Consider the following 14,980-nt stretch of genomic DNA (forward strand, 5'->3'; position numbering starts at 1 on the left):
ATGTAAAATAAAAAAGGAGACTTTCTCAATAAAGAGTTTTATTTTGTTTTGTTTTAAGACGTTTTGAAGAAGTTGTTATGTCAAAAAAAAAAAAAAAGTTACATGGTCGTCGGATTATATAGTATATGTTATTGATTATAGATTGATTGATTTGGGCTAAGGCTAATTATATTAGCATGGTCGTCGGATTATATTGTTGGGAAAAATTCTATATTATTGTGAATAAATTTTAGTAAGCATAGCGGAAGCACAACCACACAAAAAACACAAAGATTTACGTGGAAACCCTTTCTCCTTGAAGAGAAAAACCACGGGACAAACTCCAAATAATTTCACTATATAAAATAGAGATTACAACACTTAGAGATACAACTTGAGTAAAAAAAACTCTCTTTTTCTTTTCACTCACTGCTCTCTTCCTCACTGTGTATTTTCTCTTACTCTCTCTATTTTTCTCTTCTCTCTTGCTTGCTCTCACTCACGCAGTTCTTCAAGACTGCACTAGTCCTCACCACACTCTTGGGACTTCACTTCTTCAACCCCTCTTCACTGGCCAAATGGCCTCTCTATTTATTTCTTCATCTTTTCCTTCTTTTCTTCCTTTCACACTCTTCACATCAAGTCACAATAAATGGAAGCCAACTTATCTTGACTTTGCTTCAACCAGTTTCTTTTCTTCAGCTCTTCCTTAGCCGAATCAGCCTTGTCTTTTGCTTCTTTCTTTTCTTTCTTCCTTCCAACGTGTCTCACAAGTTTAATATCACATAATCATTTATGTGGCTTGACTTTTGTACATCCCTTCATAAATATTGATAGACTTTTGTACATAATTATAGAGGAAAAGATGAACCCAGTTTCTTCTCTTTCGGACAAGCTCCTCCAGCAAGTTCAATTTGCTTTGTTGACTTCTTGCCAATTTTTCTACAAGCTCATTTAATGAGATAAGACAAAGTGTGGGCTGGAACATGGTGCAGTGCACCCAACATATATAATTGAACAATCATGGATGCTACACAAAAATGAAAGTGAAAAAAAAAAATTATGAAAAAATTGTGATCGGAAAAGCCTGAGGTTATCATAATTGGTGATAGCAACCTATCACAGTATCACCCTGAAGGACTTACGATCTCTACTACATTCCAAAATTGAAATAGTAAGATTAAGTTGTCATAATTGGTGATAGCAACCTATCACCCTGAAGGACTTATGATCTCTACTGCATTCCAAAATCGAAATACTAAGATTTACACGAATATTAGGAAATATTAAACAAATGCTCTGCAAAAGTATACACATAACACAAATCTAAATACTAAGATTTACATGAATATTAAGAAATATTAAACAAACGCTCTGCAAAAGTATACACATAACACATGGCACCACCCCCATTTCGCACCGCCATGGATCTTGATAGACTTTTTAAATAATTCTCTAATATATGTGTAGCATTGTTTTATGTGAGCGGAGTTCCACCTTGAATAAATATGAGAAAAATTAATAGTTTATATAACATAATTGAATAAATATTCACTGAGTTTAGGTCTTTTGGGTTAAAATGTACACCTGCAAAAGGCCTAAGCCTTTTTTTGGGCTTAATTATCTAAAAGTTCCTTCTTCTTCCTTTTTTTTACACATTAAATTCTAATATCCTGATTGTATCTTTCTTGGCGCCGCTTTCTCATCTACTATGTTGTATTCTTTCCTTATCACATACACGGGGATGGGCCATGTTTCTCATGTAGATAGTTATTCATTTATTAATAATAATTAAAACCTTGTGGAGAACCTGGTTTTCTTTTTATCTATTTTAGCTGTTGTTTGGACATTTCATTACCCTAATACATATTTTTCATTGCAGTTGTAAGAAGGGCAACGAATTCGTGTAAATAAGGCGTAAAGTAGGCGGCAGCAACATGGGATTTTGGAGCATGTTCAACTTTGTATCCATTGTACTAAAAATTAGGGCAGTTTTTATTTATTTATTTTATATGAAATACATTTTAATGAATTAGTACTGGGTCACTTTCATGGTTCTGATCCTTTTTTTGATAAGGTTATGCAATTTGTCCTACGAGAGCTTCCTGGTGCATCTACTAGTATACGTATATAGTACGAGTATTATATGTCAAGCATGGCAAATTGGTGCCTCTAATTATGATTGTTTCTTCAAGCTGGTGATAAATGAGCACCTCATCATTTGTTGTGAGATTTCTTGTATTCAAGAATGATTTAGGGCCTACTATGAAATTTTAATCCTTTTGCATTAGCAACCATTCTATCCATATTTTCAGTTAAGTGTCTCATAAATTTGTCACGCATGGATAGTTTGTTCAATAAAATGATACCACATCATTTTTGTAGTATAAAAAAATAGAAATAATTAAAATGACATTGCATAATAAAAATGACATGCCATTATTTTATTGGATTAATTAAACACACACGGCAAGCTTATATGGCACTGAATGAAAAATATAAATGGAGGAGCTATTGATGCAAATGGAACTTTAGAGGATAAAATTTAAATTTTGAAATTTCAAGATTTAAAATTCAAAAAGCTTCAAACTTTAATTAGGAGAGTGTTGAGGTCCAAAAAGTCACAGCACTCAAGCCCAAAGAAATAAGAACAAGGGGCCACAAAAAAAAAAAAAAAAAAAAAAAAAAAAAAAAAAAAAAAGAGAGAAGAAATGGTAAGCCCAAAAGGCTTGAAGCCCAAAAAATATCAAGAAGAAAAAAGGAAAGCCTAGAAGTTTATGGGAAAAGAAGAAAGAAAAAGAAAAGAAGCCCAGGTCAGAAGATTGAAGAAGAAAGCTGAGCCGGGATCCTCAAAGACTGCCAAAAGGCTCGGGATCCTCGAGGCATGTAAATACAGTCAAGAAAGGATTAAGACAGCTCAAAAGAAAAAGTCAAAAAGGAACACAAGAAACAGAGGATGGGCATGTCCTTCTCAAGTATCCAGTGACCCAACAAGAATAGGAAGAAAAACTTGGAGCGACTTCTCATAGCGCAAGTGGGTGGCACCTCGGGGAATCAGAATGGAGAAGTATAAAAAAGGGGAGTAGCAGTAAAAGACTTTCAAACTGGTAGAGTGGGATTTCGCCCATTTGAGAAAAAAGATAAAGAAGAAGGATGGCCAAAAGCTGGACTGTGAAGAATGTGACTTCAGCATACTCCAAAATAGGTAGTCAGCCATGGATTTTCAAAGAAACAACACCAAAAGGAAGGAAAGAATGAAGAATAGGGAAATTGAACCTTCTGGGCGATGGGCACAACACAAGCTCTGGTACCCAGGGGTCAAAACAGGGGAATCAATAGTCCCCCTGGGACTCCAGAATAACACTATAAAAATGGGGGAAGGATTGCGAAAGATGCAGAGAAAAATTGGTAATAGAATCATTGAGAAAGTTCTGTTGAGAAGAAAACTCAGAGAAACTAGTAAAATTACTTCTCGGTATCCTAGAAAAAGCCACTATAGCACATAATCGGATTAAAAAAGAATCAAACTTTGCAAGTCTTAGAGGTTCGAATAAGCATCTAAGACTGTAATTTTTGAGCTTGCTTAAACCTTGTATCACGTCTTAGTGAGCACACTGTAATCATAATAAAGAAAATCCAATGAAATATTCTCTACTGATTTGAGGATCCCTAACCATTGCTTTGTGCTTTTACTGTTTGTTTTTTGCATTACTTTACTGTTTTGATTGTTGTTCAATACAAATATCCTTGTTTGTTAGTTTATGTGTATTGTAGGAAGTATGCCCTGTGCACCATTTGATTCTTAAACAGCCATTTAGCTGCGGTGAATAAAAGAACTACTTGGCCCAAGATCCTTGGGCCTGAGTGCTACAGAAAAAGCACTCTCACAGAGACTAATTTGCAGTTAAAAAATTGATAACTTGAATTAATACTCTATGAGCTGGAAGTGTGAGGTGATGCTTTGTTTAATTTGATTTTTGTTTTCATTTCAATCCCATTACCTCGCCAGCAAGCTCTATTTAAGTCCATTGTTACAGAACAAGAAAAATGCACACATACACACAATCAAACAATTAGAATAAGCAACCCATTATGGCAACATTGAGCATTGAAGTAATCTCTAAAGAGATAATTAAGCCTTCTTCTCCAACACTTGACCACCTTAACCATTACAAACTCTCCTTTAATGATCAACTATCTCCTCCAGTCTATAATCCTATGGTCCTCTTCTATGCTCCAGATCATTCTGACATTGAATTCAACATCGATGACATATCCAACCGCCTTTAGAGCTCTCTCTCGAAGGTCTTAACCAAATAGTACTACCCACTAGCTGGGCACTTGAAAGAGAACCGTTCATACATTGCAACGATGAAGGGATCCCTTACGTGAAAACACAAGTTAAGTGCAAACTTTCTGATGTTATCAACAATCCAATTCCTGGTGAATTCAACAAGTTAATCCCTTTTCAACTCGATGCTCTCACTGATGTAACTCAATGTGTTTGAGTGTGATGCAATTGGTATTGGAGCTTGCATGTCGCATAAGATTGCAGACACGTTATCATTCTTCTGTTCCTCAAGATTTGGAGATGATAACATTGAGTCTTTGCAGTTTGAAGCGGCTACACTCATCCCACCAAAGGACTTATCTAGATATGTTCCTAGTTTCGGTATCACAATGGAGAACATAATAACACTCATGTATATTCTTTGAACAATGAAATACAATACTATCATTCAGTATTTCTAACATGGTATCAAAGTCACTGCTCTAACATTTTCTTAGCAGTCTTGTCTTTATTGGTGTTACTCCATTCTCAATATTCCTTCCACCCTCATAGTAGTAGTTGCAATTTCTCGCCGTTGAACCTCCGACATCTCCTAGCCATCGTCCTTGGATTCCGGACCTACAGTCGTCGCTGTTGAGGAGTCCCACACCATAAAGACCACTACGCTTCTCATCACCGCCTCAAGCATTGCTTCGATCAATTTTCTGCAGGTACCATAGAGATCGTCTTCCGCCGATCTACTCATCCGTGGAAGTCCTACAGCCAACAGAGTCTGTATGCGCCCGCACACACCGTCAAAGTAATCTGCGTCGAAAGCCACACGCCTCACGCGCCTCCACGCGCCACCTCTGCAAGTCACGTGCTTTCATGCACGCACACGTGCCAGAACAGTCTGCTGACGTCATCCTGCCACGTCAGCCCTTATTGCTGACATCATTCGCTTATGTCATCCGACAGTTGACTTACTGACATCATCCTGCCACGTCCGCCCTTATTGCTGACATCATTCGCTTGCATCATCCGGCAGTTGACTTCTTCTCTCAGCTTTGACCGTTAACCTTTGAGAATGTTTGACCGTTGACTGTTTCCAAGGGTTGACTTTTTGCAATCCAGGTGCTCCTTACCTAGTTTTTTCGCTTAGATTTCATTTTTGCAGTCCATTTTTGCATATTTTACTTCTAAATGAAGAATAAGGACAAGTCTTCTTCCTTTTGCAACAATCGTCGCGACAATCCAGCAAACGTTTTTACAATTTTTGTAAACGTTTTGACCACAGTATTGAGACTTGCTATCGTCGCAACAAATTAGCTGTTCCAATTTCTGCTACTACTATTGCTAACACGGAGGGTGTCCAATCAATGGCTCCTGTCTCTGCACAGTCTCAGTCTTCTAGATCCACTTTCACCATTTCCAGGGATGACCTTATAAACATCATCGCTAATGTCATTCGTATGGTTGGTAATGCATCTTATTCCTCTTCTCTCTCAGTCTTATCTGGTATGTCTCCTTCCTCTTGGCTTATGGATTCCGTTTGTTGCAATCACATGACGCCTCACTCGTCCTTATTTTCTGAACTCAAACCTACACGACACCCTCTTAATATTCGCACAGCAAATGGTTCCACAATGTCTGGTCATAATATAGGTTCTGCTTCAACCTCCAACTTTTCGGTTCCTGGGGTCTTTAATGTTCCTGACCTTTCTTACAATTTATTTTCTGTGGGACAATTAGTTGAGTTGGGTTATCGCATTGTATTTGATTATTCTAGGTGTATTGTGCAGGATCCAAGGACGGGACAGGAGCTTGGGATCGTTCCCAGAGTCAGACGTATGTTTCTTGTGGACAACCTTCGTCTTCCACTTGTTGCTCCTGTTTCCGTTGCTGCAGTTGCTGCAATTTCTTCTTCTGTTCCTTCCTTTGCACTTTGGCATGCTCAACTTGGTCACGCATCTTCCTTTCGAGTGCAACAATTAGCTTCTAAAGGTTTGTTAGGTTCAATGTCTACAGAAAATTTTGATTGTGTCTCATGTTAGTTAGGAAAACAACCAGCTTTGCCCTTCAATACTAGTGAATCAATATCCACTAATATCTTTAACCTTATTCATTCTGATGTTTGGGGGCCTTCCTCTGTCTCTAGTATTGGTGGGTCTCGATATTTTGTTGTCTTTATTGATGATTACTCTCGCTATAACTAGATTTTTAATATGAAACATCGTTTTGAATTATTGCAAGTATATTCTAATTTTGCAAAAATGGTTGAAACTTAGTTTTCCAAACGCATCAAAATTTTTCGATCTGATAATGCTCTTGAATACACTCAATATGCTTTCCAAGCTGTTTTGCATTCCTATGGCATTGTTCATCAACTAACTTGTCCAGGTACCTCTCAGTAAAATGATAGAGCCGAACGAAAACTTCGTCATATTCTTGATACTGTTCGTGCTTTCCTTCTCTCTGCCAAAGTTCCTACTCCTTTTTGGGGCGAAGCTGCTCTTCATGTTGTTCATACTATTAATCGCATTCCAAGTCCTATTATCCAAAATCAAACTCCATATGAGCGCCTTTTTGGGTCACCTCCAGACTATCACCACCTTCACTCCTTCGATACTACTTTTTTCGTTCTTCTTCAGCCACATGAGCATAACAAACTTGAGCCTTAGGCAAGGCTTTGTTGTTTTCTTGGCTATGGCGAAACTCAAAAAGGGTATCGGTGTTATGATCCTATCTCTCATCATCTTTGTATTTCCCGCAATGTTGTCTTTTGGGAACATTGTCTCTTTGTTGAGCTCTCTCACTTCCATGCCTCCCTATCTTCCTCCTCTGTCTTAGATCTTTTTCCAGATGAGGCACATATTCCTTTTGAAGCTGCTCTTGATCCTCCTATAGTTGCTCCTGATTCTCCTGTTGACTTCTCTGTCCAACCACCAGATATCACTGGTTCCTTTCCTAGTTCACCTTTTAATGAACAGGTGGAAGATGAATAGGTTGAAGACGAGCTACCTAACCCCAACCCTAAGCTTGGGTCCCCTGCTTTCGCTTCACCTGAAGATCTTGCACAAGACATTCCACCTTGTCACTCAACTTGGATGAGATCCATTCCTGCACATTTACTTGACTATCATTATTACATTGCCCTTACTTGACTATCATTATTACATTGCCCTTACTACACTACATGAGCCTCACACCTATCGTAAGATTTCCACTGACCCTTTATGGCAGATTGCAATGAAAGAGGAACTTGATGCATTATCTAAAAACCATACTTGGGATTTGGTGACACTCCCCCCCGGGAAATCTGTAGTTGGTTGTAAGTGGATCTATAAGATTAAGACTTGCTCTAATGGGTCCATTGAGCGCTACAAAACTTGTCTTGTTGCAAAAGGGTTTACACGGGAGTATGGGATTGATTATGAAGAGATCTTTGCTCCGGTTACTCGTATCTCATCTGTTCATGCCCTCTTAGCTGTTGCTGCTGCCAGTAAATGAGACCTTTTTTAGATGGATGTCAAAAATGCATTCCTTAATAGGGATTTAAGTGAAGAAATTTATATGCAACCTCCTCCTGGTCTCTCTGTTGATTCAAACAAGGTGTGTCACCTTCGACGTGCACTTTATGGCCTTAAACAAGCTCCACGAGTTTGGTTTGTCAAATTCAGTTCTACCATCTCTCGCTTGGGTTACATGGCTAGTCATTATGATTCTGCCTTATTTCTTCATCGCACTGACAAAGACACTATTTTACTTCTCCTGTATGTGGATGATATGATCATAACTGGTGATGACCTCAGTGGCATTCAAGAACTCAAGGATTTTCTCAGTCAGCAGTTTGAGATGAAAGATCTTAAACATCTCAGCTACTTCTTAGGTCTTGAAATTACTCATTCTACAAATGGACTTTATATTACTTAAGCAAAGTATGCTTCTGAACTCTTGTCTCGAGCTGGACTCACTGATAGCAAGACTGTTGACACTCTAGTTGACCTTAATGCACATCTGACTCCCTCAGGAGGGAAACCGTTGGCTAATTCCTCTTTTTACAAACGCTTGGTTGGCAACCTAGTTTATCTCACTGTCACTTGTCCAGATATTTACTATGCTGTTCACCAGGTGAGCCAGTATCTATCTGCTCCATGATCGATTCACTATGCTGCTGTTCTGCGCATTCTTCGATACTTAAAGGGCACTCTATTCTATGGTCTTTTCTACTCTGCTCAGTCTCCTCTTAGTCTCCATGCATTTTTTGATGCTGATTGGGCAGGAGATCCCACTGATCGCAGGTCCACCACTGGTTATTACTTTCTTCTTGGTTTTTCTCTGATTTCTTGGTGAAGTAAGAAACAAACTCATGTAGCTCGTTCTAGTACTGAAGCAGAATATCATGCCCTTGCTGATACCACATCTGAGCTCCTTTGGCTACGATGGCTTCTCAAAGACTTAGGTGTATCTACATCCTCTGCTACTCCTCTTTATTGTGACAACCAGAGTGCTATTTATATTGCTCACAATGATGTCTTCCATGAACGGATTAAACACATCGAGATCGATTGTCATTTTATCCATTATCATCTTGTCCATGGTGCTCTCAAGCTGATCTTAGTCTCCTCTAAAGATCAACTTACAGATATCTTCACCAAGTCACATCTTAAGGGACGCCTTTGTACTTTGGTTGACAACCTCAAGTTGGTCTCACATCCACCTTGAGTTTGAGGGGGGCTGTTAACGTGTATTATGTTATGGGCTTTAGATCTAACTAGTTTACTTGTATAGCACACTTGTACTTGTACTACACTTTACTTGTACCACATATATATGTCTTCTATATAAAGGCACTCATGTATATTCTTTGAACAATGAAATACAATACTACCATTCAGTATTTCTAACAATTACAAAGAGGTATGTGTTTGATGCTTCTATGATAGAAACTCTTAGAGCAAAATATGCTGACAATGAAGGCCTTGAGAATCAGAAACAACTTTAAGCGTTGAAACCTTATCAACCTTCATATGGACACGTTTTGTTGCTGTAACTAAGGATGAATCGGGACTAGAGAAGCTATAAACAGTGAATCTACGTCCAAGAATCGACCCTCCACAACCACAATCATCTTTCGGAAATCTTTTTTCCATTGCCATAACAATACCGATTTTGAAAAATGTGGACCAGGGTCAAGGTTTTGTGCACTTGGTTCGAAAGGGAATAAGTAAAATCGACAAAGATTATGTGAAGAAACTCGGTGAAAGAAGCCAACACTTGAGTAACCCAACAGAGCAATACTACACTTGACTTCTTCACATATGAAAAAGAAGTCCCACATTAAATAATAATGAAAAAAATTAGTAGTTTATATAACATAATTGAACACATATTAATTGAGCTTGGACCTTTTAGGTATTGGGTCACCCAAAAGGTCTAGTCCTTTTTGGACTTAGGCTTTTAATTATTTAGAACCTTTTTTTTTTTTGCCTTCTTTATTTGAAATGCTTTGCTAGCATAGAGCTGATATATATATAATTTTTTTTTTTTTTTTTTTTGGAGAAAAGCATAGAGCTGAATTAACATATTTGGTTTAACTGTTAAATAACATAAATAGTTATTTATGTCCATTGTGAAGAAGTCAAGCCATTTAGAACCCACCTCTTAATTTAAGAGAATACTAAAACGTTTCAAGTTTAAAATTTTAATATTTCCTTTGTTCAAAAAACTTAATGCATATATAATAAGATTTCAAAATCTAGAAGTAAACTACTTCACAGATTAAAATGCAAACAAAATGAAATAGTAATAATAAATCCACCAACACTCATCCCAATTAGGGTTTCGTAATGCCAAAAATCATCCTAGTTGTAGTGAGTGCTTTAGGATAATCAAATTTAAAACTTTGATCATGCAGTTACTACTTGAAGCATTATTTGATAGAGTAAGTTAAACTTAGATGGATCAAATAATCCAATTATCTAACTTAATCATTACGTTAAAATTGCCTTCTCTACATGATATACAAGGCCTTTCAATACTCACATTCTAGGTATTATCATATCAAAAACTCTTCTTTTTTTTTCTTTTTTTTTTTTCCTTTTTTTATAAGTAATAAAAATATATTATTAAAAGAAGAAAAGAGTCACTGACGTTTACAGGAAGTATACATCAGGGAAAAAGTACAAATCAAGAGCATAAAAAGAAAAAGTCCAAAAACCCATGAGTAGAAAATAAATCATGAACAGAAGTGAAAGAATGACATCCTAACACTGCAGCCAAATCTAGAAGAGTCTTGAAGAAGAAAAGTTTGAAATCTGAAACTGTTTTCTCCAAGTCCTCAAAATGCCAGTTATTTCACTCCTACCAAATGCACCACATCAAACAATGAGGGACAAAAACTCTAATTTATGATACTAGATCATTTGTACAAAGAATATTTGTGAGATTGAATATCATATTATGTCATTTGCTAAAATTTAGAATATCAGATAATCTTATTGGTAATGCTGACAAAAACTTTTATGGCAAGACCCAAATGGGAGAGATTATGAAAAAATGAAAGCTTAAAAATCTGTAACAACAAATGACAAGTATAATACAGGAAAATTTGGCGATAGCTAATGAAGCACAAACCTATATTGTTTGTTCCATTTTTTTGGGGGTAAGACAATCTGCAACATGAAAGACAAAGCTACAAATTCCATAGACAACTTATCATGACCGGAGTTTAACAGATTTATAAGGAACCGAATCTTCACATCAATAGCAATTACTAGAATGGTTCATACCCACCAGACTAATAACAAAATCTGTGGTAAATTGGTTTTACATGTTTATTGTTTGAAGTAGAACACTTGATATTTTCCTTGAGAATACTCTTATCATGCATAGCATAAATGAATTAGGGGCTTCAGTAGAAAGTATCCATCAACCTGAAGCTGTCATCTGATAGAACAAGAAAATTAAATGGAAGATACCATATGCAGTAAATTCAAATGTAAGTACCTCATTTGTTGTGAGATTTCTTGTATTCAAGAATGATTTATGGCGTACTATGAAGGCCAGAATCAGCTGGATCCATACAAAAAGTATCAAATCATTTAAAGACAAGGAGCCCAGAACTTGGAACATTTTATGGATCTTCGGTTAATAATCCACAAGAAGGGATTTCAATGATGTTTAGAAGATTGACCTAGGCATCGGTCCGAAAATTTAGTGCCCCACCTTGAAGTGAATTGACTCTTTCAAGTTTGAACAATAAATCCATCCGTCTCTTCATTCCTTTTCTGACTACTGTTGTTACTATTCATTCAAGGCATAGACTCGCTCGCAACTTCTTTGTATCCTGAGAAAAATAAGAATTTAAGATAGGTCTAGACCAGAGTCATGCCTCCTTTAGAATTTTTTCATTTCAGGTGGGTACTTTCCAACTATAGCTTGATTTCAAGCATTTTAGAAATCAATTATCAGAAGTTCAAGGCATGATGCCAAAAATGACTAAAAAAAATTGTTTTTCTTATAAGATGTTAATGTATTAGGATATACAGAAACAGAAGCAATTTCAACTGCAAACTGAACCTTTGGTTAGTTTATTTTATGATGCCAGAAAAACAATTCCACAATGATAGCTGTACACATTAATCTTCTAAAACTTAGCATTCAACATTTACGGCAACATTAAGGTAAAATGAACTCAAACAGGATTATATCAATAACTATATCAGTTAATGTATGCATGAAGATCAGAATAATCTTTATCCTCCATCTGCCCAATCAATACTCTCAACACCAAATAGATGTCTTCACCTCCATGATGCACTACTTGGTCTGCCTTAAACATATATATGTGGTTTTTTATCCCAATCCAACTGCAGCCAGTGACCTTCTTGACAAGTTTATGTTCCATGGAATTTCTTACTCGAACTATACTCTCCCATCTGCCCCTCATCTCATATGCCAGAGACAATACCAAGTAAGGTAGAGATGACTGTGGTTCCAACTCCATCATCCTCTCTGCAACTCTTTCAGTGAGTTTCAAGTCTCCATGAATCACGCTAGTGTGAAGAATTGATCTCCATATGACAAAACTAGGTTCATAAGGCATTGCATCTATAACATCTATTGCTTCTTTAATTTTACCAGCTTGACTCAATAACTCCACTATGCAAGCATAATGCTCATCCCCAGGTACAACTCCATATTCCTTCTCCATTGAAGAAAAAATAATCATTCCTTCATCAACAAAACTCCCATAATTGCAAGCCATAAGCACTCCAGCCAGAGTTGTTCGATCTGGTTTAGGACCTCTCTGAACTAGTTCCTTGAAAATGTCTAGTGCCTTGTACACTCTACCATTGTTAGTCAAACCCAAAATCATAGTGTTCCAAGATATCAGGTCTCGTACGCCCATATTGGTAAAAATTTTCATAGCATAATCAATCAAGCCAACCTTAGAATAGTTTTCGACAAGTGAATTAGCAACAACTGCATCTGGCTCGAAACCCAATTTAACAACCAAAGCATGAATTTGACACCCCTGCTCTGTTGGGAACAAAGTGGAAACAGTACTTAGAACACTGCTTAGTGTGAACTCAGTTGGCCTGAGGTTCTCCCTCATTGTCAGCACAAAGAGTTGCATGGCATCCTCCACAAAACCATGTGCTGCATAACTTGAAATTATGGAATTGCTAAGGGCTGAATCCCATTGATCTAGTTCTTTAAAGGGCTGGATTAAATCCTGCAATCTGTTGCATTTAGAAAACAGATCAATAACAGCACTTAATACAATGCTATTAGAAATAAATCCCATCTTGACGCAGAGAGCGAAAATTTGCTTACCCTTTTCCAAATTTTGCAACTTCGAACAGACACTAATGACTGTCGACATAGTAAACTGATCAGGCAAATGCCCTGTGGTTCTCATCAAACAGAACTGGTCTAGTGCCAATTCTCTGTACCCAGACCTATGACAACTCAAAATCAAAGTGTTCCAAGAGATTAAATCCAACTCCTCCATGGTAAAAAACACACCAAAAGCATAATCAAGAAGTCCAAGCTTCCCATACATATCAATTAATGAATTCCCAAGCACCACATTCGATAAATTCAGACCACTACGAACTATGCAACCATGGATCTGCTTACCATGATGAGCACACGACACAAGCAACATTAAAATCGACAACGTGAACCCACTTGGCCTTACACCAGCATTTTGCATCTCCATAAAAATTCCCACCGCATTATCAACAAACCCACGCGAAACATAACCCGAAATCATGGTGTTCCAGCTAACAACGTCTCTCACAGGCATTTCATCAAACAAACAACCTGCCCTTTCAACGTGACCATATCTAAACAAACCCTTCAGACAAATATTCCAAGATATACAATTCTTTTCAGCAATACCATCAAACACTTTCAAAGCATCATTGACTGTGCCATACTGAGAGTATAAGTCAAGACAGCGATTACCCAGAAAAGTATGGCTATCAAACCCGACTTTTATCAACTGGGCATGAATGGTTTTGGCAAAAGTTAAAGACTTTAGTGACAAACAGTGGTCTATGAGGTTAGAGTAATAGGAGAGCGAAGTTCTGTGAGGACCTTGAACTTGCTTTAGAAATGGGTACATGCAAATGCTGTTTGTTGGTACTAAAAACCATTGAATGAAAAGAATAAACCATACCCATGAACTAAGCGTATAAACGTACACATAATATAAGATTTTGGCTTTGGTTCTTCTTCTTCTTCTTCTAGTTCCATATGGCACAGAAACAAATTATAACTGTCAATATATATAAACAGTGGTATTATGTGAACTCCTTCTTCAACGGTAATTCCCCCCACCGCAAGCAAATGGATTGTTACCTCCAGTTGCATATTATCAGTATGGTCAGGTGACCAATACATAGTCACCACGTCAGCACAAACATGGTTTTTCTTTTCTTTTCTTTTTGCCTTTTTGCTTTTAATTTTTCTTTTATATAATATATATATATATATATATATATAAAAGATTGGGTACAAGTTACATTTGGTGTAACTCTAAATAATATTACATAAATCGATATTTTTTAATTGGATGTGAATTTTGACAAATCAACCATTGGATGTTTCATACCAATAGAATGTTATTTACCATTCGATCTATAAACTTATTTTTTATGCATTTTTTGTATATTCTTCATGCTTGCAAAATTTCAAGGTGATCAAAGATCAAAAGTCATGTCATCTATCAATTGTATAAATTCATGTTTTTGTAGTTTAAAATAATGCATAAAAAATGAGTTTATGGATTGAATAGTAAATAACATCCAATTGACATGAAAATTAGCAAAATTGTTAGGAACATATAGAACATGTAATTTAATAGTAGGATTTTCAAAATATAAATTCTAGAACAAGTTATTGGGTAATGTAATATTACTTAGAGTTATACTAGGTATAATTTGAATTCAAACCCATATATATATATATATATATATATATATATCTTTTCTTTTTCTTTTTTCTTCCCCAAACCATCCATGTCAATCTCTTCTCTATATAATTGAAATAGAATATTTTTGTTTCAAATTTTCACTTTTTTGTCTTAAAATGCTTGTTTTAGATGTTTGATCGTTTTCTTGAAAATGTTATAGAATACAATTTGGAAATTTTGGTTAAGATGGAAAACTTTAATGACAATAGATTATTTGGTTTCCAATTTTCCTATGTATTGTAAGT

General features: G+C 36.4%; 1 protein-coding gene across 1 annotated transcript; it reads right to left on the reverse strand.

The window, feature by feature from the left end:
• Nucleotides 1-11,866: 11,866 nt before the first annotated feature.
• LOC115959037 (pentatricopeptide repeat-containing protein At1g43980, mitochondrial) lies at nt 11,867-13,945 on the reverse strand. The gene has a single exon (XM_031077329.1). The coding sequence runs from the start codon at nt 13,884-13,886 to the stop codon at nt 11,973-11,975; it is 1,914 nt and encodes a 637-aa protein (XP_030933189.1). The 5' UTR covers nt 13,887-13,945; the 3' UTR covers nt 11,867-11,972.
• Nucleotides 13,946-14,980: the final 1,035 nt, after the last annotated feature.

The sequence above is a fragment of the Quercus lobata genome, chromosome 9 (assembly GCF_001633185.2).
Source record: "Quercus lobata isolate SW786 chromosome 9, ValleyOak3.0 Primary Assembly, whole genome shotgun sequence".
NCBI lineage: Eukaryota > Viridiplantae > Streptophyta > Magnoliopsida > Fagales > Fagaceae > Quercus > Quercus lobata.